We start from the raw sequence: 25,834 nt of genomic DNA, 5'->3' as shown, positions 1-25,834 counted from the left end.
ACTTAAAATAGATATAACATCTCTCTCTCTCTCTCTCTCTCTCTCTTTCTGTGTGTGTGTGTGTGTGTGTGTGTATGTGTGTGCGCATGTGTGTGTATGTATGTACTCAGAATAGAACCCAGGGCCTTCACACTGAGCTATATCCCCAGCCCTGTTTAAAGTTTTTTAAACTTTGAGCAGGTTCTCAAGTCACTGAATTGCCCAGACTGGGCTTGAATTTGCAATCCTCCTGCCTCAGCCTCCCAGAATGCTGGGATTACAGGCATGCATTACTTTCTAAAACAATTCATTCTTTATATGACATCAAAGTAGATAGGACACAGTAATCACTTCAAATCGCTAACAGGGGAAGATTAATAAAAAGCAGTGTGTTCCCAAGGCTCAAGTCTTGGGCCTTTTTGTCTGTCATTTTGGTTTGGAGAAATAATTCCCCAAATCTGAGCTGTGCTCGGGACAGATATTGTGGGGTGACATGCACACAACTAAAATAGGCCACACTTACACTCGCTGCTCTCTTCCTTCTCTTCAGCCACTGTAATTCAGAGAGAAGGGGCCACTGGTCACTGCCTTCCATACCTGTGTAAGAGAAAAATGAACACAAAATGCACACTTGACTGAGTTCCAGCAGGAGGATGTTGCTAAAATATTACATGAAGGAACAGCAGCACTGATAATGAATGTCACCAGAGAACCAAGATAAACTAAAATGACAAATGACACTGGTCATCAAACATTTCATATTCTTATGGCCACAGAGTTCAGACACGTGACTTTCTCCCAAACATCATGAAAAACATGAGCTGTTCAAATTCCAGTCGAAGCATGTTTGACCTATATCCACCTAATGATATCCAAAAGTCTGAGAGAATCCTACTATGCTTAATTAATCTAGAATTTAAAATAATGTATGAGATAAGCTTTTGCCTAAATTAGAGACTTCTGGCTCTAACATACAGGAATAGTACCACATACCCCAACAATCCAAAAAAAGCCTTTGCCCACGCTGGCATGGGTCAGACACCTCAGAGAGCTCATCGGAGGATGCAACACAAGCCCTCTACAGAGCAGGAAACCAAGAAAGCTTAAGGAGAAACCTGCTGTAAATCGCTCCTCTAACCTTGGCCACATCCTCTGGCTCCCAAAGCACCTTTTCTCTGGGCTGCCAACTTCAGTCCTTCCTGAAAAGGAGAAAGCCCTCTGCTTACCTCATGACATGGAGGACTCAGCTCACTGCATCAACCAGCCACACTTCGTACCCAGAACTCCGTTCAATTTCACCTCCTGACAAACCTGCACAGCCACAGAGTGCCCGCAACTGCCCACGACTTCAAATGCAATGGCTATTTGAATTAAAACTTACTGAGATTCTTCATTTGCTTAGAATATTGTCCCACCAAGGTTTTCTGGATTATATGTGGTCGACCAGTGCTTTTCTGTAACACAAACAGTTTTAGGCAATGAAAAAGCAAGACGTGAATGAGCCGCTGCAGAACAGCATTTGCAGAACAGCTAATGTCCTTCCCCAAACAGGAACATTTATATGTCAATGTTCAGCTATTAAAAGTGAAAAGTACAGGTCTTGCTGAAATATTAATTTTAAATAAAACAGGGCATCCTCCACTTGCCCCAGTTTAAATGAAAGTATAATTTTTTAGCTATTCTTAAACCTTAACTTTCTTCAAGAAAGAGACACAAAAAGGTCAATAAACTATGAAAAGTGCTGAATCACCTTTAAAAAGCAAATTAAAAAAAAAATGAAGTAACAATTTTTGCCATCCATCAAATTGGGAAAGATTAAACAATATGATACCCATAGCCTAATTACAGTTATAAGGCAAAAAGCACTCTCAAACATGGTAGAAGGAAATTCATAGCATAATTTGAGAGATGTAACAATGTCTACTAACAACATTAAAAACACTCATTGTATGAGCTGAAAATTATATTTTAGGAATGATTTATTCCTGTTATTATTCTATAGCTTACATTAGTGAATGCATACTATGTTCCAGACAATTTTCATGCATTACCCAATTTATTCTTCATAAGCATTCCATACAATGCATATTTATCCCTATTTAACAATTAAAGATAATTGAGACGTAGAAAGATACATTAGTGAATTAAATTACATTATAAAATAATGACCTCAAAATTTATTTTAAAATACACGTGGAAAGATAAATACTATATCACTGAAGAACTGGAAGAGTGCATACTAAAAGGTGAAAGGAAGTTATCTTGGGGAATGGAAAAATAGGTAATTTCTATTTAATTATTCTTGTTTTGCTTTTCCAAATTTCCTATATTAGTTCCATAGTCAGAAAACGTTATAAAAAGAGCCCTTTGAATATACAGCATAATAGTATAAATGCTGTTACTCATTTTTTGCTTGAAAGAAAGTGTGAATTCTCATCAAAAGTATCCCATCCGTATTATTTGACTTATTTGAAGCATACCAAAATTAATAACAATAATGTGAATGTCAAAATTTCTAAATTCAATTATAGTAATCTCTTAATTCTGGTAACAGGTGAAAAGATACCTAGAGTCATGAAATTCTCAGCTGGATTAGCAGCACAATTTTTAAAATCAACTAATTGAAAGTTTCAAGCACTGTTCTGGATGAGAATAAATCATTACATGAACAAAAGGCAAGCAGTGGGGAGGAAAGCAGGCAAAAAGAGAAGATAATAAGCATATAATAATCAGACCCTGAATAATATAATTATATCTACAATATAAAAGTAATTTTTAAACATTATGAAAATAATACTAAATATTTCAAAGTTTAACAGACACTGTAACATTCATTTTATTAATTCACTGAATCTGTAAAATTGCCCTATTTAGGGATGCAATGAAAAAATTATCTCATTTATATATTTTAAAAATTCTAGGGTCTAAATTATTATTTTGGATTATTATTTTGGATTGTTTTGCTCTTTGGTATTTTTAATAGGTAACAAAGCTATTAATCAAACCCAAAAAACAAAGTCAAATTTTTGCTGTAAACAGTTTCTTTATCTACTAGTGGAGTAAGAAAAAAAATCTTATTTAATCCAAATATCTTAAGCCAGGTTGGGTTGTCTTAATATCTGGTAGTTTTTATAGTTACTAATGATACACATTCATTCAAAGAACCATTTACAATTTAATGACTTTTCTGCCTCAAATTTGAAATGTATCCTTTATTCACATAAACATTGTCCAAAAAGAAAATAAATGTCTGCATGCTCAACTATTGTCATTAATATCCTAGATAACTATTACCTGTTCCAAAATTTATTTTACCCAGATTTGAAATGTCCAAAGGTTAAAAACTGCTTTCTGCTCCCCATAAAATAATTTACAATATTCTTATCATTACATTCTTATCATTACAATACTCTTATCATTCTTGGAAACAATCTTCCCATTATCAGCTCTTTTCACTGATCTGACTTGGCTGCTGCCTGTCCGTATCTTCATGTCCTCCTATTTTCCCTCTTGCTCACCACTTTCTGACCTAAGCAGGTACCGAAGTTCCTTGAACACAGTAAAGACACTCTGGCCTCAGGACGTTCCCATTTGCTCAACTCCTGGAATGTTCTTCCAGCTCTGTGATTTCCTTAAGGTCTTTATTTAAAACCCACCTTCCCTTTGTGGCCTTCCCTACCAATGTATATAGAAATGCAAGCCTCTTCTTCATCTTCCTGTCTTCATTTTTTCCCTTTAGCCAGAATTATTATCTAAAATGTAATACTGTATGTAATGCCTTATTCACCCTGTGAATTAGAAGCCCCTGCAGACTACAAGCTCCATTAAGTCCACATTCCACATCTATTTTGTCACTAATATATACCTAGTACATAAAATGGTACCCAGCAAGTAGTAAGCCCTCAGTATAATACTTGATGAATATATATCAAATTTTAAATTTGGTTGCATTTTATTAGTAAGCAAAAGAGTTAGAGTATCTGAATAAGAATGATGCTTCTGACTGTCTCTTACCACTGTGTGGGTCGGGCAAATGCAACTTCTGGCTTCAACACTCATGATACCATTCTAAGTTTGACATAAGGTAGCATGTATAAATATACTTTGAAATCTATACTTATTTTCTCTTTACTGCTCAAAGGTAAAGATGCGTGAAGAGAGCCGGGGTCACTCAGCTCAGTGGTTTCGCCACCTGCCTCACAAGCTCAAGGTCCTGGGTTCAATCTCTGGTATCCACCCCCCATAAAAAAAGATGTTTGAAGAGTCAAATGCCAGAAGGAAACAGATGTGATAGACTCACTTCATCATGAACCAGGTCCAGTGGCTCTATCATGTACACAGAGGTGCGGTCTTCAAACATTCCACTGCAGCACAAGAGACCACACAGGAGAGATTAACAAATACTGCACATGGCAAGAAATAGCAAGTGAACATTATGATTATACCTTTCAAACAAAGAGCACATCTAAACAAAGAGCTTTAAACTGGCTCAAATTTAATCCAAATATTTATATGGACTCCCACTGCAGTCCCCAAACTCTAAGAAGCCTCCAGGCTGCAAGAAGTGCAAAAGTTTATACCAATAACAGACAAATGATAAGTAGTTTTTGATGACAAGGAGACAGATTAGAACATTAAGTTGGGACAAGATTACTCATACAGTGAGAGTATCTTAGGTTATTTCAGAACCTTATACAACTATTAACAAATTTTCTAGTTACATGTAGGTAAATGCAGTATCATCTAGATGAAAACAGAAAGGTCTTTTGTATAAACATAATCTAAAACCATCCGATTCTACAGAAATAAACAGAAGTATCTTTCTAAGTTGTGAATTGCCAAAACACAGCATGATTTTATGGCACATAAATCACATTTCATTTTGAAAGACTTTTTTTTACAAAATATAAAAAGTTTCAAGATTATTTTTCAACACAAGAAAAATCTAGGCCTTTGCATATGGTGCTGCTGTGTTTGTATCCAAAAGATGCCTACAGATGTTATTTTTAGATTCTGCCTGCAAATCAATGCATGAGATTCTCTTACAACTTTACATCCCTTAGCTTACAACTGTAAACTAAAAGAAACCTTTTCTCTTTATAAATGATCATCTCAGATTTTTGTTATAGTAACAGAACTCTAACTAATATGTACCTGGTCCTCTCCTTCCCTTTTACAACACTTATCAAAATGACACTTAGATATTAATCTGTGCAATCACTTGTTTAATCTCTAAATCGCTTCAAAACTCTTAAGTGTACAAGAAGGGGTTTTGCTTCCTTGGGAATGACTCCATATCCAGTTCCTAACATGGCACACAGACAGTGGAGTCACTAAGATAGTTATGTGGGGGAAGACAGAAGGCATGGACAGATGACAGCAAGCTGAGAGGGAAGAAGACCCAATAAGAGTCCCACGTACTGAAGTCCATTGCACGTTGACAAAGCCACCTTGGAATCTCTGACACCTCTGATACTTCCGTGGTAGTAACAGTGCTCTCCGCCCTGCAAAGCAGAAAGTTGGACTATTTATAATTGATGCATTGTTCTACAGAGCAAAAAATGCACGGGTGGTAATATATGTGCACTATGTATCAATAACCTAGAAACTTCTATTTGAAATCATGATTAGAGCTACATAATTTATGTTTTTGGTACCACAGATCGAACTTGGGACCTTGTACTTGTGAGGCAGGTGGTGGTACCACTGAGCTAAATCCCCGGTACAGGGCTACATAATTTTTAAACTTTCCTATAACAACCATATATGTATTAAATTTAATGAAGAAAAGACTTGAAAAGGAATGATGCCAATGTAAGTGATACAATTTATACACATTTCTTTAAGCATGTATTATATAAGCAGATACTGGATACTGTTACACAATAATTTTCTTTCTCCCTCCCACTCCATCACCAAGACAATCACTTTTAACTCTCCACATTGTTTCTTTGTTGCTCACCTATGTATTTTGAATGGTATGTTTACACTGCTATGTCCTACTTTATTGCATTTCAGAAATCATCTTCCTGATATAGTCATGAAAACCCGCTTGTCCCCAGTACATTCCAATACACATCACTGGCCTTGGGTTACACTGCTATTTTGTATTCATATTATGACTCTGCAAATATTTTTCACAACTGTGCTACTATAACTACATTTTCTCTTTAGTTCCATGTTTAATTTTTAAGAAGTTCTGCTTCATTTTCTTGATTATTAGCACTTATAGACCCCCATTATCTGAGAGTACTCTAAACTCTTCAATAAAATCAAACATCAGGTAATATGTCATGCTTGTTTTGTTCCTGAGCACATTCCTCTTGATTGTTTTCACCCTCAGGCTTCGGTCTGTCTATTCCTTCAATTTCTTTCACCCTCAGGTTTCAGTCTATCTGTTGCTTTCAAAGCTCTATGCATAGCCCTCCTCACGACTTCTCAGGAGCATCACTCTGGGAACCCCCGCTTTTCCTGCCTTCTGTATTGGATTCCACTGGACCCACGTCTTCCCCATCACGACCCTTAAACTCCTTTTTTCTTAGAGGCAGAAATCCTCTGGTATTTTCATGAAAAAACATTTGTGGAAGACAAATTTGATGAGAACTTGCCTGGAAGGAACATTTCCTTTTCAACCCTGACAGTGGATCCATAATTTTGGTGGGTAGAAAATACTAGATTGAATATTATTTTCTTTAGCATTTCAAAGGCATTATGTACACTCTTCTGGTTTCTAATGTTGCTGTTGAAAACTGGAAATTATTCTACTACTAGATATTTTCCATAAACTTTACTGCTTCTCTTTAAGAAGACTTGGGGAGATCCTGTTCAGCATCATTTTCATGAAATCTCATGATGCTCCTCAGTTTAGGTCTTTGCTTCCTCGCTGTATTGAGCAATCTATGGCACCTTCAGTCATCATGAAATTCAGTTTTGAGAAGTCACCTGCATTATTTCTCTGATAATTCCCTCTTCTCCATAAACTGATCTCCTCCTCCAGACAAGGGCAGGAATAACCCCATCTGCCTAATAGCATTGGGAGTATATCAGGGGTCTGGTTATTTCCCAGGCAGAGAAAAAAAAAATATATATATATATATAATTTTTCTATTTATTATATTTCTGGCTCATGTCTAGATGTCATCCCCAAAAGCCTCATGTGGTCACAGGCTATTTGGGAGGTGGATGCATCTAGAATATGTGATTGGTTCATGGTAGGGCTGGGCCCAAGGGCACTAGGATTAAAGACTTGACTGCTACCTGCCATAGGTAGTCTGAATAAGATAAAGCGGGCAGAGAGATGCTGTTAAGATCTCTTGTTGTTTTGCTACCTTCTGGCTGCCATGACTGTTTCTGCTCTAGAAAGCCTGTCGGCCGCACCACCTTACCTTGGAGTCGGCTGATTATGGGCTGAAATCTCTACTATGAGCCAAATAAAACCTTTCCCCTTTAACTTTGGGTGTCAGGTATTTTGTCTGAGCAATAAGAGAAAAGATATATGTATATATTCTTAAATTGCAAGTAACTTGTTCTGAAAGTGTTCCACAAGACAAGCGAACATTTCTAATAAATTTTAACTTGGCAAACAAGCGATGCCTTACAGAACGAATAGTAATTGATGTAGAACATCACATGATCACAACTAAGCCAATGGTTCCTCTCTTTCTCTCTCTTTCTCCCCCAACCTCTCCGGGACAGTGGATGATGTCTTCCAACAGCAAGAGGTTGTTATGAAGGAAATCTCATCTGCAGAGGAGGAGAAAAAGGTGGAGAAACCCCTCATTTCAAATGGGATCAGGGAGACATAAAATGTGGGAAATGGTGCAAAATTTTGTAGAAAAGTACCACCCAAATAAGGCTGTAGTCAGGAGAACAAAGAATCTGTTTAATGACAATGCAGTGTCACATTTCCACAAAATCCTCAAAAGTAGGTAAAACCAAGTGTCACTGGATAGATTCCTCACTAAAGTTGCAGAAAAAGAAAAAGATTCCACTGAGCCAATAGAAGTGATTCCATTAGTGATAGTGAAATTGTCCTACACGATAACCATCCTCTCTCTTTTCCCCTCACATCAGCCAAGAAAGTTTCAAAGATAAGTGCTTAAGTTTTTTCTTTATATTTTATATTTTCTTTATTATTTAGTATTATAATCATTTTATATGATTTTTTTATTATGGAACAAATCATCTGAGTTTTCATTAGGTCTTAACGAGGAACTTTGCTTTGATATTCAAGTGCATTGGACTACAAGCATGTTTCATAGTAAACTTTCATTAAATATAAACATATATGATATGCTAAGTTCTACTTGTGTATTTAACTCTGGTACTTGAAAGGACACATGGTATCACACATCTCATCAATTTGAGAATCCAGGTCAATATTCAGCCATTACATTTCAGATTCTTCACATGGTCCTGAAAACAACCATTGGAAATTGTAAATTCCATCGAACTGGCCACTTTGCACTCGTAAAACACCAAAAAGCTCTCTATGTCAAGTGATTATTAGAAGTAACGGTGTGACAAATATGCCTACTTAACCTTTCTAAGAAAAGCTGAGATATTTCAATATTTTCCTGAAAATGTTCTTTTCCCCATGAAATAGTAAGTCCTTTCTTAGACCTAAGTTTTGTTCACTTGCACTGGAAAAATGAAGGCTGGTGCCCTCTCGCTGCCAAGATCATTGTTCTATCGTTACCTGTTTGAATTAAGGTAGATTATTATGCAAAGGGAATGGCTGAGTTCCTTATATACTGGAATGTGAATCACCATATTTTCTGGACCATAAGTAGACTAAAGGTAACATCAAGCACTGATGTTTATCATAATAAGAAAGCTTTAATATTTAAATTGTGTAGTTATATTAAGCACCATAAGCAATTTGTTTCTAATTTAGTCTTAGTATTAGATTTTCTTAAATTTATGCTATGTTTTAAAAATATTATGTAATAATACTATTTGGCAACTCTCCAGTCAAACTCTTATAAACACCAGTAATATCTTGAGGTACTGTATATAAAACAAACTCTGAAAAAAACTTAAATACGAAACAAAGCCTGAGGGAAAAGAGGCAACTCCTCTTGGTGACAAGAATAGCAGTGGGCCAGTGCAGAAGGGGCACTCCAGGGGGTCGCATCCCCAGGGAAATTGGATGCTCAGCTCCAGAGGCTTCCACCCAAAGATTCAGCCACACTGAAAAATCACTATCTGCCTCTAACCATTGGGAGACAGGCATGAAATGCTAAGAGAGTCTGCCCACAATGGCAAAAGCCCATACTGAGTCCTTCATCTTCAAGTACTCAAGTTAGTGTCTCTTTTTTCCAATTAGAAAGGCTTCTGATCACTCAGGAGGACTGACCAGTGTCAGTCCCCTAGTGGTGGTCACAGGTTGAGATTAGACAAATAACAGGAAGGAGAACCAAAAAGGGCAAATTTAACACACTGAGAGTCCCCATAAACATCAGCATTTTCAGATCCAAAGCTTGTCAGTTAATTACATTCAACAAATGGAGAATCTGGTAAACGGAATGTATTGCCCAGTCAGAGAAAGTTGAATGTCCTATGAAGTCTGCTCCCTAGCTGTCTCAGCCAGCCGTTTCCACCTAGATCAACTCTACAAAGACAAATTATGGCAAGTCCTCCATACATATTTTTTAATGTTTCAAATGTATTATCCAATAGGTGTTCCAATTTATTTTAAAAATCAGTAGTCTGATAGCAAAAGAGAAGTAGAGGGCTGGAGATTCAGCTCAGTGGTTCCACTACCTGCCTCGTAAGCTCAAGGACCCAAGTTCGATCCCCGGTACCAAAAAAAAAGAATAAAAACAAAAGAGAAGTAGAAAAAGGGCATATTTTACTGGACACATATACCTGAATTTAAATACTACAGAATAAAACAATAAAAAATAAAAATTTAAGACCTCAGTACCAATTTAATTATTTATCTTCATCAAATTCAAAGAGAAAAAAATGTTCTTACAGTATTTGTTAATAAAGTATTAGAACAGTTTGACTATACCAGTGCTACATAAACTTTTAACACTCCCTTAAATTATGCTGTTCAAACTTAAAATAGCTTTGTGAGGTCCCAGTGACACCTGCTACCTTTATTTCATGGTGCATTTTTTACCCCATGATTCTTTTATATTCTCTAATGTACTAAGAATATTGCCAAGAAGGACAATATTTTGAATGATTATCAATTATAACTCAAAACTTAAAAAAGCAATTATTTTGCATCTAATATAAATAGTTTAAGTGTAGATATTCCCTCCTAATACTTAAACTGTTTATTATTTACCCAGTAGTGAGCAACTTTTAAACTAGTTATTAATTTGAGGATACAAAAGAATCCCACTGTACACCTAAGTAAAAGAGTCATTTTAGTAAGTGTAAAGGTGAAAACAGAAGCTTTAAAGTAACTAACGTTATGGCTGGGAACAGAAAACACAAATATGAATCTTTAAATCTAATTATATAGAATGTTGAGAGGTAGAAAAAGAAGAAAAACGAATTGAGATAATCTGAGAAAATTCATAAAATATTAATACAGGAAGAAAGAATGGGGAAAAGGGAAAAAGAACCAATAGAAGGGAAGAAAGAAAAACTCAGAGAAGACATGCAAACATATGTGACTGAAAATACCAGCACGCAACCTTGGCACCAGCACCAGGCTCTGATGTGTTGTGGCAGTGCCCACCCCACTCCTCCTCACGCACAACTGAATTCTCTATCCTCTACCTCAGTATCCTGGGATTAAGCCAACAGCAGGTTGAAAATATTCAGAAAAAAAAAATAACATCTGTACTGAACATGTATGGACCTTTCTTCTGTCAGTATTCCCTACACAATACAACACAGCAATTTATACAACATTTACATTGTTTTGGGTAGTGTAAGTCATCTAGAGATGATGTAAAGTTTATATAGGTGAGGAAAAGGGAATTAAGATATGTTATGTATATGTATCAATTCCACACAAGGAATGCAAACACTATGTGCTGAAAACACATAAGTATATGGGAGGATGAGCATTGGTTATGCAAATACCATGCCGTTTTACAAAAGAGACTTGAGCACCTATAGATTGTAGTGGGATCCTGAAAACAGTCCCCTGAGGACACCAGAGATGACTGTGTTCGATAGGGTCTTGGGGACACTTTTCAAATCTCTGCTTTGAACTGATGACCACTTCTGGCCAGGAGCCACACACCCACACTAGCCTACCCCATGTGACAATAATCCCTGCCTTCCCACTGCCAACAAACTTTCATTGAGAAGTGGGTTGAGCTGACCCATGATAAGGATTTGATAAGGAAACTACTGAGAACATCTTGTGATAAAGAAAAGAGCAAAGCTGAGAACAGAAAATAGAACCCTTAGGAGCAGGGATTTGCATCTAGTTCACTGATATATATCCACTACCTCCAATAGCAACTAGGTCATAAGAGCTAAATTAATATTCTTCAAGGTTTTAAAAATTGTATTTATGTATGGTATACATGTGCAACATGAAATATATGCATATTTAATAATATATTACTGTAGTCAAGCAAATTAACATGTCTTAACACCCTAAATGATTACCTTTTGTGACTAGGATAAGAGCTTCTTACATCTACTCTCTTAGCAAAGTTCTATCACACAGTGCAATATTAATTACTATAGTTCTCATACTGGATGGAAATTGTTTTATGTCACAGCAAGCACCCTTATTTTATCCTTTCTCAGGGGTCAACAGTATTCTACCATGTAGATGTGCCACATTTCCTTTCTTCATTCATCCATTAATGGACATTTGGGGGGCTGGAGATTTAGCTCACTGGTTTCAGCCGCCTGCCTCTCAAGCGCAAGGTCCTGAGTTCGATCCCCAGTACTCGCTAAAAAAGGGACATTTGGGTTGTTTGCACTTTTTGGTATTATGAAAAATGCTGCTTCATTTATGTACAAGATTCTGTGTAGATATGTTTGTTGTTGACTTGGATATATACCTAGGAGTGAAATTGCTGAATCATATGGTAACGCTATGATAAACTTTTTGAGGAACTGCCAAACTGTTCTGTGTAAGGGTTCTAACTTCTACACAATCTCAATAGCACTTATCAATGTCCATCTTCTTAATTATAGCCATTCTAGCGCATGTGAAGTGTTACCCACCCAAGTGTAAAACCAAATGAGTAATACAGAAGTGAATGAGATGGAAATATCACCTCCTTATTGATAAAGCTATATCAGAGGAGGGTCTGAGTTGAGGCTCTAACGGGCCTGCTAATGCTACAGTCCTGAGTTGGGCAGATGGACCCTCCCAGGCATAGCCAATAAACACCTCTCAATTCACAGGGCATGCCACCATACAATGAAAGCAAAGAACAGAAGAGAGAATATTCACTTCCTATAAGTAGGTGGATCTTACCTCCAAAAGAGGGGAAGAAATGATTGCAGAAACATGCTCAACTCCTTTTCCACCAGTTAATTCATTCTTCCTTCCATGGGCAAATTGAACAAGGGAACTAAATGAAGCAAGGGTAGGAAAATAGGCCAGGAGAGAACATTTTCCCCATTTAACACTAATGAAGAATAGTAAGGTAGTGGGAAACTGGGAGATTTCATCCATCTACTCAGTTACACACTGCTGGCCAAGTGGTAGTTTCTCACACTTAAAAATATGTACTACTAGCTCACCTAAATGAGATCTAACAGAATTGTGACTATATCAAACTAAAAAGCTCTGTAGAGCAAAGGAAACAACAGAGTGAAGAACCAGCCTTTGGAAGGGAAGAAAATATTTACAAACCATGTATCTGATGAGATTAATATTCAAAATATATAAGGAATTCAACTAAAAAATAAATAAATAAACATAACCCAATTAAAAATGGGCAAAGGACACAAATAGGTTATTTCATAATAGAAGTCATAAAATGGCCAACAGGTACAAAAAAGGTGCTCAACATCACTAATTATGATGGAAAGACAAATATAAACCACATTTTTAACCTCTCTAGTTCCTATATTTACTACATATGCAAAGGAGTATTTTTAGCCCACTTTCATCCAATAAAAGTAAAAGCCAAGACTTTAACCCCTTCATAGCTAGTGTGGCAAGGTATTGCTGATAGCAAAACAGAAAAATCTAGGTAATTCTCTTCAAAGTATAGACGTATCATTGCACTTGCAACCAATTCCCAGGATTAAGCATCCACATCTATATTTAACTTCAAAGCCAAATTGACTGCTTGTGACTCCATTCTTCGCCAGTCATGTGAAAAATATGTTATATGTGGCTCTGGCAAGTGGATGTGCTTTGCGCATATATACTTTTTCTATGTAGTTGAGATTTGGGGGAGGTTGTGTAATGTGTAAAAACAAGTTTAATCTAGTTGTGCTTACATATTAATTCCCTTCCTAGTACTCTATACCAAGGTTCTGTTAAAGAACATGGAAGGCAATCTTTGCAAGTTTATTTAACCCAACATACATTTTTTGGACTGGGGATCGAACTCATGACCTTGCACTTTGTAAGTTTATTTTTTAAATGCTTTTAAAGCTATGTATATAATATTAGTGGGAATGTGAATTTATGCAACTTTTTGAAAAAGAAAAACTGAGAATATGTGCCCAAAATAGTGTAAAAATGTACAAATTATCTGATCCAAAAAGGTCCCATTCTCAAAATTGATCTGTAAGCAATTCTTAAGGATGTATTTAGAATGTATCTGAAAGGCTTTCCCTTAGGATTATTTGTATAGTGAAAAACAGAAAACAATCTAAATGTCTGTGAGATTTTAAAATTACAACAAATGAATCTTGGTACAAAATTGTGTATACTATATCACCGTGGAGATTGGTGATGGATATATAAATATAGACACATAAAAAACAGGATTTGTCATTAATTCATTATCTATTAAGCAAGTAAGTTTTGGTAAATGCCTTGTGTAGAAATAAATGAAAGGAAGGGAGTGAACACAAAAACAAATTTCAGTGAACACATCTTCTCTTGCCAGAGCTGACATTATCTTTTGTTGTAAATTTTCATTGTAATCAGTAGGAGACCTAGATTGTCTTATTAATGATAAGGCCTCCTTTGGGGACCTCAAAAGACCTCTGGAGGCCAATTAGCTATTCTGTGTCTAGACTTGGTGAGAAGCTGGGATCAGGCTACAGCAGCCTGCAGAGTGGCTCATTTGCTGAGTCTATAAAGTTCTCATGCAGACTTGTCTACCCAGCCTCATGATTCAGCATCTGCAATGTGCAGGACACCAGCACAGCTGACAGAAGCTGAGGTTTGTACAAATGCCAGGAAATACCATCCCCACACTTAATTTAGCACTGCTACTCACTTTGCATAGCATTCACTTTCAGGGAGATTCAACAACCCTCAGGATGCAGCCCACAGCAAGAACTGATAAATAATAAAATAATACACCGACATTCCAAATGCATGGCATACAACTTGAAGGCGAAACACACTTCAAATTATAGTGTGCCCCCTGTTAATTGGACAATTATAAATCCTGAGAAATGACATGGTCCCCTGAGCAATATTTACAATTAGGTCACCTATAAATATTTGCTGAGAGGCTACAAATTAAAACTGGCTCTCTGCTGCAGAACTCAGCAGGCCCACACATGAAAGGTGCCACTTTTTGCTTGACACTCTCATTGGCGATCCCCGAGAAAACACATCCAGTGATATTTCTCCACTTTGCTTTGTTCCCTCTTTCCTCCTAAGCTTATAGTATCCATGGACACAGCTTAAACTCAATGGCTGTCTGGGCACTACCTAAAAGTCAGAGTTTCTTTCTATAGCTATTCTATAGATTTTCACCCTGAATGGTAGAGATCACTATATTTCCTACATATAAATAATCTCTCTGTTGCTTTAATTTAAACCTACTTGCTACTTATTGATCCCCCATGAAGAGAAGAAAGGTAATTTCCAACAGAAGGAAATTAAGTACCCGATGACCTTTATGCTATAACATTTTATTTACCCTCTCTTTGCCTCGATCACTTCCTTTGTACAACAGCAATAATAATAATATGTACCTCATTGCACTGTTGAGAAGATTAGGAATGAGAATATATCCTAAGTATTATGCCATCCTGTCCTTGAACGCTAAAGTCACTTGCACTAAATAGTCATTGTAATAGTCCATGTAGTCCTTCAGGCTATATGTATAAAGTTATATTAAACATAAATGAGTTTTGTAGCTTGATTCAGGTCCCATCCTCATAATATCTCATTATGTTTACACAAGTATTCCAAAATGCACCCAAACTCTGAGACCATTCTGGCCCCAAGCATTTCAGGAAATGGACAGCCAACCTGTACTTTAAGGTGCTAATATGGAACCATGCAGCTCTTTATACCATTGCATAAAGTACTATACACTTAATCCAAGCAATATTTATTGTCCTGAATACAAAGAATCTCTAGGGTTATTTCAAACATTTATAAATTTTTTTAAATTCCTCAATGAAAATAGCACCCTTGTTTGTGTAGGTGATCAAGTGACTCTACTGAGATAAACATGGGAACAATGCAGAGTGCACTGTCAGTTCTATGACGAGCATACTTACACTACAGGGTTTCCAGACACTTTTAAATATACCTTAGAGTACTGTGGTTTCCCATTTTCGTAGTGAATCTCCACGTAATCAGAAGACAGCAAACCGCTACAAAGAAAAAAAATAAGAGTGATTCTGCATCTAACACAATGGAGATTTAGAAACAGTTCAACAAATGGATGTGACAGGCATGAAGACTACATTTAGTTTCAGTCCAGTTAGTACAAAAAGGTTACCATCAAGAATCTCAAACACTGTAGATGGGGAGGGGAGGAGGGGGTGAAAGGAGGGCAGAGGTAAGGGGAAAAAAATGAGAATCAAGACTTGCCATGTAAAGGTACATGATCCCAACAATGAATGTACCTGTACTGTATCCCTAAATGTACCAATAAACCCAGTAAAAAAAAAAAAAAAGAATCTCAAACACTGTCCAGAAACAAATAAGTTATCAGTGTGTTAGAAGAAAAATAGAAGATATGGACAATGTAACAGTAACTCCTTATATTCAGCATCTAATTGCTATAAGATGTTACCAAAAACAGGGAATATTTCAAGTTTTAAAATTTATTATAGTGAAAGACACATTGCCACTAATCCCCTGCAAAATACTGCCCCTCGCTTCAGAAACATTTGTATCATAACTCTTGCCACCTTCGGAAGCAGCTCTGAGCGTCCTCTTTCCTGAGAGTCTTTAGTTGTGCTCTTGTGGCTGCCTGATGTTCTGAATCCACTCAACACATTTACCTTTCACGGTTGTTTTGACTTTGGGAAAGAGCTAGAAGTCATACAGTGCTTAGCCGATGAGTAAGGTAGATGAGGACACATGGGACTGCAGCCCGCCTTTCCATTGGACGGCACTTGGCAGCAGCATTCTCTGTATTTTTTATCACATCTTGTAAAGATACTCATGAAAGAGGACTTCTAGAACTGGTTCAGCAAGTGAAAAGAACAACTGGAAAAGTCTGTTTGAAGCAAGGGAGAGTATACTGAGGAAAAAAAAACAATGGCAATGTGTCTTTTACTGTAATCCTTTTTTCTTTAAACATTAGGCACACATTTTGATCAACCCTTGTATGCCAAATAAAATGGAATAAACTAAGCTTCAAGTAGGGGAAAGAAAGGCCCTCTTTTTAAAAAATCCTACAATCATGTTCTAAATAGTTGAAATTTCATAAAATGTAATCACTGAGGAAGAACAAGCATTTGCAACTATCTTCAGAGCAGGCTGGATATTAAATATCTGCAGCTACTCAGATCTTATCACCTAAGCAGCCACGGGCAATATATAAACAAATAAGTGTGGCTGGATTCCAATAAAGCTTTATTTATAGGTACTGAAATTTTAATTTCACACAATTTCAGTTTGTTATGAAATATCATTCTGTTGTAGTTTTTTTTCAACCACTTAAAAATGTAAAGAACATTCTTAGCTTGCAATCTATACAAAACTAGGTATGGCTGGATTTGGTACTGTAGGCTGTAGTTAGTTGTCTGACTCCTAACATAAAGTAGTGGTTAGGAACACAGATTTTGAGACAGACAGAGCAAGACATAAAACCTCAGCCCAGCTCCTTATTTGTGGTGTGACCATGTGCAAGTTCCCTGACACACAGCAAATGAAGATGTTCAAAAGTGTGACTCTCACAGGACATGGTAAGGGTTAAATGAAGCCATAAACATATAGCCCTTGACCTGTAAACCAACACTAAGGGCTCACTATTCAGCACTATTGCTGTCACTTTCATTCCTTTAACTCAAACTCTTAAAATGCTCATTTCCACATGTAATGTGGTAAATACAAATTTGTGTCTCCTGAACAGCCCTGGATTAGGGCCTCTGGGTTCCCGTTTGGGCTCTGTCACTGGGAATGATGATAACAAATGACAATTTGCATTTATTAACTAGTTACTATGCCCTGGCACTGTTTGTGAGGGGTTACAAAAGTATTAATTTATTTAATCCTAATGGTAATTTGATAGACGATCTCAGCCAGTCATACACCCTGATTTTATGTCTTTGTTTCCTTTTCTACAAAATTAAGGGCTGGAGCAGAAGACTTCTCAAGTCTCTTTCTGCTCTGACATTCTGACTTTCTATAATTCTGCCTAATACTAGGTTCTTTTGCTAGGAAACCTGGACACTACCTCTTAAAGTGAAGAATAGGAAGAGTTTATGATTTTACATCATTTTGTGAGTCGTACCCAGTGCATTCTAAAATGACTCAATGAGAAGAGCTGGGAAGGGATGAACCAGAACCAGTCTCCACTTAAATGGGGGCCTCGGATGTGCAATCAGCAAAGGACAATCTTCACAACACAGAGATAAAGGATAAGCTTACACTTAGACATGCTTTCCTTTTGAAATTGCAAATCAAATGCTTACCAGCTGTTGATTCTACATCTGTAACTAAATTATAGTAGGTCTACATCTCTCTTTTTCTAAAAAAAAATCTAAGAAATGGCAATACTTAACTCTTTATAATGGAAATCCCAGTCAGGGGCAGAAACCTCTGTTACTGCTAATCCACTACACCAGCCAGCAGCTCTGTGAGTGCACACAAACAGGGCTGGGGACAAGAATGATTCTCTAAGGAAATCTTCTGCACTACTGCAAGCAGAGAGGTTTCTCCATCTGTATCTTAACTTCATCTCTCTGTGGGTAATTCATTATTTTCAAATTTTTCAACCACCACTACTGGAGCATGTCTAATTGTTGGAAACAAAGTTATTTAGACCACTCTTTTTGCTTGTCATTGAAGGAAAGATAAAGGCATCCTAGCCATTCATTATCAAATCTGATAAAGATCACTTTAATTATTCTATTTCCCCTTTTATAGAGACTCTCATTCATAGCCAAACCTATTTCTAATAACTCCTGCATTTGAAAATGTCAAAGAAGAAAAACAGCTGCTTTTCAGACACCAACAGAAGCACAGGCATCCCACCAATCCATTTCCTATAAGGAACACACACCCATATCTGCTACATCCTTTCTTTCTGTCTGACCACAGCCATCTCCCCCTTGAAACCACTTCTTTCAGCCATCATGGCACCCCAAGTGCCTGGCACACTGCCTGGTGCCCAGCAGGCCAAGGCCAATGTCCACCAGGTGAGCAGACATCTTCCAGCACCTGCTACATCCTACCCCTCTACCACATGCTGGGAAAAGTGATGAATGCAGCTTTCTGAAACAGTAACCAAGCAAAATCAACACACATACATAAGACTGGCCATCTCACCCTTAAATACTGTACTTTTCCAGAAAGTGAATGAATGTCAATTGAAATGTAATCTAACTAATTATAAAAGTGTTGAAGTAATAGTTTTGATGATGGACAAGTTACACTGAAAATGATGAACTATAAGGTCGTGTTTGTCTGCAGCCAGCCAGAAAAGAACAGGTATTCCATGTCAGTATGTCTGCAGATGAGCTGTCTGGAAATCACTGGAGCAGATGTTCTGCAAGTCATCTTTGCAGTCTTTAGTTTCGCTAGCAGAATCTCCTATTGGAAACAATATTCTGACATGCCAATACTGGTCGACTTAGCAATGTGGATATAAACATAAACTGACATTTCACTTTGTTTATCGGCCAGTCAAATGCTTGGTTTTGAGGAACCCATCAAAGGAAGTTTCTGAACACACCACGTTTCTCATGCAGGTTCTCTAGGAAAAGAGAGGTGACATTAAGAAGTGCAGGGATAAATGTAGAATGGAATTTCAAAGTCGGATGGAAGAGGATGTAAGAACTCAAGTGAGAAAACTCAAAGCCACTCACTCTGCACCTTCATGTAAATCTGCACCACAAAGTCATGAAAAGAACATGAACTCTAAATCAGGATGGATTCAATGTCAATTAAAACATGGAGGATGAGGGCAAGACTTGAAGATGCTGAACTCTAAGAGCAAGAGAACAGGAAGACTTAAAAAATGGCAAGCAAGCCAAGAATCAGGTCAATAAAGGGAAATGCGGCAGAAATAATGCTGTGCTTCCACCAAATGCCATTCCATCTCTCCCTTTTGGCAGAATAAGATCACAGTCAGCAATTTCCTGGCAGTTGTGTTAAGGCAAGGGACTGGACTGTGGCTCTGAGAGCTGGGGAAGTGATGTCTGCCCCTCTAGTGTGAGGATTAAAATCACTGCATGACTAACCAAGCTCCTCTTCCACAGCAAACCTAGCACCACCTGTTCCAAATGGCACAGCTACAAGATGGATGCAGTTTATTCCTTCAATGTGATTTGAAGAACAGCTACCTAGAAGAGCCACTCAATATGTATTCAATCATAACATGAGGAAAAGCTAACATTTTACATTTAAGTCTCAGATTTCATGGATAGTACTGAAAAACTGTCTATCCTAATTTCAGAATTTATCATAAAGAAACTGTTTAGAAACTTATTTTCAAAGAGTTTCATAATCATCAGCAAAGACTACATCTAGGCTGCTATCATATCTTTACACAGTGAAAGAATCCTTGAATTTTTCATGCATTCAAACAAGATAGATAAATGAAGAGCCAAGTGGTCAGAACTCCCAAAATCTTACATTTCCTATTACAAGAAGGCTCATTAGGGACAAGTCACAAATCTCAGTAACTGGAAGAGGTACTTACAAACATTCTGTAGTGCCAAAAAAAAGTTATTAACAAGGAAGGGTAAATGGATTCTAGTTTTTTGGAAAACAATTTAAACCCCTAACTTTAAGAGAAAAAAAGAGCCACATGCTTTCTTTGGAACAATCAAGGTTAGGAAAAATTTGGAAGTGGGCTAATCAAGCAAAATAATTGTTCAGAAGAGATGGCATGGATTGCATCAAACTGTTAAAAAAAATCTCCTAGGAAAGATGAATTATGAAGTGCACTGACCCACAAAGGAAACTATTTGTTGTACATGAGTTAAAAATCATTCATTTCCATGTAAAAATAAATCAAATTTCTCTAGAAGTCTTTTCTAGTCCTAAAATCTACATTCTCTGCAATTATCTGTTGAGCCCTCAATCTGTGTCTACATAGGAGACAGACTTAGCTCTTCTCCAGGAGCCTGGGGGTCAGCGAGGCAGCCCTTCCTGAGGAGAGATAGGCACCAGTCTCAGTGAACAGCAGCAGGCACCAAGGCATGACAGCCAGGTGGCCAAACATGGCATCACTCTCCCCAGAACATTTCTGGGAGTGCAGAGAGGTCTGTTAATAACTATATCAGGACAATGGACACACATAAGCAAGGCCTGTGGGAAAATTGGGACATATGGTCACCCACCTTAACAGCCACATTGCAGGAAGGGACACACACTGAGTTATACATGAAAGGCCAGGTGAGTCTACATGGAGGAAAAGATGATGAGATGACATTGATCAAGCAGTCTGTGCCTCTGTTGCTACTTCAGGGTTCTGTTACTACGGCCACTATTTGAGCACAGCTTTGAGGAGGAACGCTGGGTATTTTCCCAGTTTATAACTTCACGATGCCTCAGTCTGAGGTGGGAGTCAGAACACTATGAACCCCTTTCACTGTAAACAACTAGACTGTCAAGTCTCCACCAGTCATGCTCTCTACCAAATAATGTGTGTGTTCAAGTTTAAAAGTACCACAAATATTCTCATTTGATTCTCAGTAGTTAAAACATATCAGTTATTTCTATAAACATTCAAACAAGAATGGATACAGAAATCAAACAAAGAATGAAAAAAAGTGAATGACAGCTAGAAAAGGATGTTGTAAGTGCCCATTTTTAGGATGCAAACAGTTGCCTGGTTACCTGCTGCTTGTTAGTGCTTGTTACTTTTTTTTTTTTTTTTTTTTTTGTACCAGGGACCAAACTCCGGCCCTTGTGCTTGCAAGGCAGGCAGCAGAACCACTGAGCCAAACCTCTGACCCCTTGTTACATTATTAACACACCTGAATAGCCCTTGACCAATTTCCCCAAGATCCCTTGCCAACCTTTCTCACTAGGTCTCACATTCACTCATTTAATGACAACCAGTGCTGGTCACCATGGAGATCCTCAACTTTACAGAGCCTACAACAGGAGGACATTGTGTGATGGTACCACACTCATTCCATCTTTCCACTAAAAACATCTTTCTTTTATACACAAAAGGTATTTTTAATTTGTCAGATAATTACTATAGGTGGTAATGAAGACAGACATGGAATTTTAACTCAATACATTCATATAAGCATAAACTTGTCACATATAATATACTGCTTTTCTTTTGGGAAATGCTTAACAGTAAAATGGTTTTTCAATTACTACCTTTCTAAAGTTTTAGGAAAAAGTTTGACTCACACTACTACCTAAAGCAGCTTTTATACAAAAGTTGTTTCAGCTAGAAAACACATATCCCTGTGAGTGTAAACAATAAAATAAAGCTTTTAAGATGGTTTTAAAGATTGTACACATGGAGAGGCTAGGATTTAAGAGTGCAGCAATGATATATGAAGTGGGTGAACGTAATTACAGGTTGAATAGAGGTTTTGTGTTAAGTTAGACAAAGGTGGAAAGCTAGGAAAGAGCTGAAGAGTGTAGGCATATTTCACAGGAACAGAGCTGCAGGCAGAACAATCTAGTAACAGCAGGTGTAGGAGCTTACATTTCTTTGGGGGGGGTCACAAGAAGAATTTAATGAATTCCTAAACTGCACAAGAAATTGTAGCAGAAATTTCAATGTGTAAAGCACTCCTGTATCTCAAGTGATGGGCTGTGCACCACAACAAAGCTTAGAAAACCCTTGTATACGTATGACATAGGGCTGCAAGTTAATAATGGAATGAAGAAAGTAAAACTTAGAAGAGGAATGCAGGATGAATTTGTTAAAGCTGAGAATCCTCACTCAGTGGCTTGATCAGCCAACAAGAGTCAACTGATAGTTTCTTTTTGAGAACATGGCATCAGACCACAGGAAGTGACAATAGGTTCATTGCTGAGACAACCAGCGATTTTGCAAGAACACCAGTAATTCTAAGGTTCCTCTATGATAGAATGACAGATTTAGTTTTATCTCCATAAGTCATGAAAAAAATATTTTGAACAGAGAACTCTGAATCCAAATAAAGATCCACATCATTTATATCCAGTTACATATGACTAAAATGCTTTAATGCACAAATTCCAAAGGTAATAATAAGTATTACAGTTTGCTCAATATTGCTAATCCAGGTACTTTTCTGACATGCCTAATATTTGTTAACACAACTTTTAAGTCAGGTGTTACACATAGTTAAAATTACAGAGAACAACCTTGACTTCTGCTAGCCTTGTCCAAAAGAAGCAACTCAATTCCAAATCTTATTCTTGCCAATTCAAGAAAAAGAACTTTCCATTTTTATCATTTTTCAGTCTATACAGAAAAGCTGCATGTTTGTTTCTACATTATTATATTCTCCCAAGGTATGCGTGAAATATTCGCAATGATAAAAAAGGAACCCATGAAAAAACTATCAGAAACTATAAGAAAAGTTGTTGGGTACATGACAAATATGCAGAAAGAAAACATAATTGATGAAAATCAGCAAAAACAATTTAGAAATAATCTAGGGGGCATTTCTAACAATGATAAAATTTTGTAAAATGGTCATATGGAGGTGCATGTACATACATGTGTGTACCCAATACATATATGTAAACAATCTATTATTTGGGTTCAAATAAGTATGAAGAAATATACAAATGAAGTTAACTGCAGATTCTTAGTAAGAAATATATAACTCATGATTGAATGAATCATAGTCCCTGATTCCCCATAGGAACATTTCATATTATAAAAATGTTTATTATCCTCAGCCTACTCTGTAGTTTTACTCTAATTCCAAATACAATCAAAGAAAGATTTTTTTAACTTGACGAAATGATTCTTTCATCAATCTTAAAGGAAATAAAGCTTAAGACTAGCTCAAATATTTTCCAAATAAAGAGGAGTAACAAAAAGTACCTGATATTATACTACAATAACTAAGGAAATAGAACACTGGCCTAATTAATTTGATGCTCATCCCAAAAGGCAAAACAGAAAGTCCAGAGATTCAAATTCATATCAAAACTTTAATATGTGATAATGAGGATGTTTTAAATCTGCAAGAAACAAAAAGTAGTGAAGAATAAATATGTTTAAGATAACTGACACTAAACATTTGTATAAAGTTAGATTCCTGCATCATACACAGCATCAAACTGAGAATATGTACATAAGGTTACATCTGTTTTAATAAAGCCACAAATTTACTATAAAAATATAACTAAACATTGGTTGGAGAGGCTTTGTAACATATGGTGTTAAATCCAAAAATTATAAAGAAAAGCATAGATACAATTATAAGAAATTTAAGCTTCTATAAATAAAACATGCATCCCATAACAAAATTTCAAAACAAATACAGAAAAACATGTGTAAAATATATGAAAAACAAAGGGTTAACTTAATAGAAGATTTTTTTTTTTTTTTGGTACCAGGGATCAAACTCAGGACCTTGTGCTTATGAGGCAGGTGGCAGTACCACTGAGCTAAATCCCCAGCCTAGAAGAGTTCAAAAACAAAAGCTAAATAAAAATAACCCAACAGAAAAATGAGTGCAAGACATTCACAAAATAGAATAGTACAAAGGGCAACTCATGAAAAAAACAAAGAATACTAATGGTGATCAATCAAATACAAATGTACAATTGTACTAAAAATAAAAGGCCTATAAATTAAAATAACATAAGGGACCATTTTCCCCTATAAGTTTAAAAAATTAAAATTAATGATAATAGCAAATGCTGGCAAGGATATAGGAAAACTAATACTCCAGAGGGCAATTTGGCAACGGATATCAAAAACCTTGTAAGCACATTCACCCTTTAATCCACAAGTTCTACTTAAAAGGATTTCCTGAAAAAATAACTAAACAAAAGCAAATATACACACAAATGTAGATGTGAATAGCTGTATATCCACTTTTACAGACCCTTGGAAAGATGTTCACAACACCATTCAATGAAAAAAATAAATGAGACAACACTGTTTGGTAATTTTTAAGGTATGTTTATGTGTATATTTTCACACATAGAAAAATATCTGAAAAGATATCTCAAGGTGATTATATTCTCAGGGCCAAAATGAGACAAAGCAATATATAGGGAAGTAAGATAAATAATAAACAACCCATCAAGCAGACGCCAAAGGGGAAATGAATGTCAATTAATATCAGGAATGCTCTAGCAAGGAAATAGGGTTTAGGAGGGTTCCATGACAGGGAAATTTGGGCAGAAAAGAGCAGACCCTGCAGTCAGGGACTACTGCGCAAAAAAATTATCCACTGGGCCTTCAATTACTTTGAAAAAGGGTCGTGATTTTACCTACACCACAACTAATTCCTTTAACTGTAGAAAACTCCAGGAGGTACATTTAGTGCCATCAGCCAGGGCATAGTTGATTGGGGGAGGCAGATATGGGACTAGACAGTATAGAGACATAAACAAGGACTTGGGATCTCCAAAGGAAAGGGCACCCTAGGGCAGTAACTCAAACATGGAAGGCTATTTATAAAAGCTGAAAGCAAGCAATGCATTGTGTCCACAGAGGCTGCAAAGACTAGGGCCTGAGAAGGGCTGAACACAGATAAGATTCTTTTACTGGGTCAATTAGAGCCATCAGCTAAGTAATTAATGTTAGCAGCAGGAGAGAACAGCAAGAAATCAGCAAAGACGCTACGAACAGGCCTTTCCACATATGAAAACCTGTAGCTTTAATTTTCCTTCACTCATTCAATTAATGGCTAAAGATGGAATGATAGGGAAAAAAAGATCAGAATGAAAGAAATGATTAATAAAGGTTAAGAATTAATTTTTATCAAAGATTTCCATTTCTTCAAATACTTTTACTTATAAATTGTAGATGTATACCCTAAAATTTGTCTATTCAAATGCTAATACACACTTTTCAGTTTTATGCTGTTTTAATAGAGTAAGATTTTTGTAGAACCACAACTGTCTTTTCTGTGTTCCTTCCTGTTTTTGCCCTTCCTAGGCAGTGCAGTGTGTAGCCTTTGGCATCTGCTGTGCCACCACAACTTATGCAGTGTAGCTGGTGGCTTAACAAAGACACAAGATCCCTCCAAATCAAGTCCCTCAGTCACGGCAGCTGAAGAGGAAGCTGCACATTCTAATAAAGGTAAAGCCATGGAAACTGTCAGCTAGATTTCTTTGTACCATACAGAAAGCAATGTTCAGTGCAATCATGGTCTCCTGCATACACAGACCACAGGGATGTCTAGAGACAATAGAGTCTTTCCTAATTAGGAGATCTGC

General features: G+C 36.8%; 1 protein-coding gene across 1 annotated transcript in view; it reads right to left on the bottom strand.

Moving 5' to 3' along the window:
- Window positions 1-25,834, bottom strand: part of Adam23 (ADAM metallopeptidase domain 23) — a 165,580-nt gene that overhangs the window by 60,904 nt on the left and 78,842 nt on the right. Inside the window, exons 5-9 of the mRNA XM_010616208.3 lie at window positions 15,597-15,660; window positions 5,401-5,483; window positions 4,280-4,343; window positions 1,361-1,433; window positions 503-576 (exon numbers count right to left, since the gene is read on the bottom strand). Of these exons, the coding sequence (XP_010614510.1) occupies window positions 503-576; window positions 1,361-1,433; window positions 4,280-4,343; window positions 5,401-5,483; window positions 15,597-15,660 (358 nt within the window). The remainder of the gene's footprint in view (window positions 1-502; window positions 577-1,360; window positions 1,434-4,279; window positions 4,344-5,400; window positions 5,484-15,596; window positions 15,661-25,834) is intronic.

Source organism: Fukomys damarensis, unplaced genomic scaffold (genome assembly GCF_012274545.1).
Source record: "Fukomys damarensis isolate Sample0158 unplaced genomic scaffold, DMR_v1.0_HiC HiC_scaffold_16, whole genome shotgun sequence".
Taxonomy (NCBI): Eukaryota; Metazoa; Chordata; class Mammalia; order Rodentia; family Bathyergidae; genus Fukomys; species Fukomys damarensis.
The sequence above is the reverse complement of the archived record's forward strand: the minus strand, read 5'-3'. Positions and strand labels throughout refer to the sequence as shown.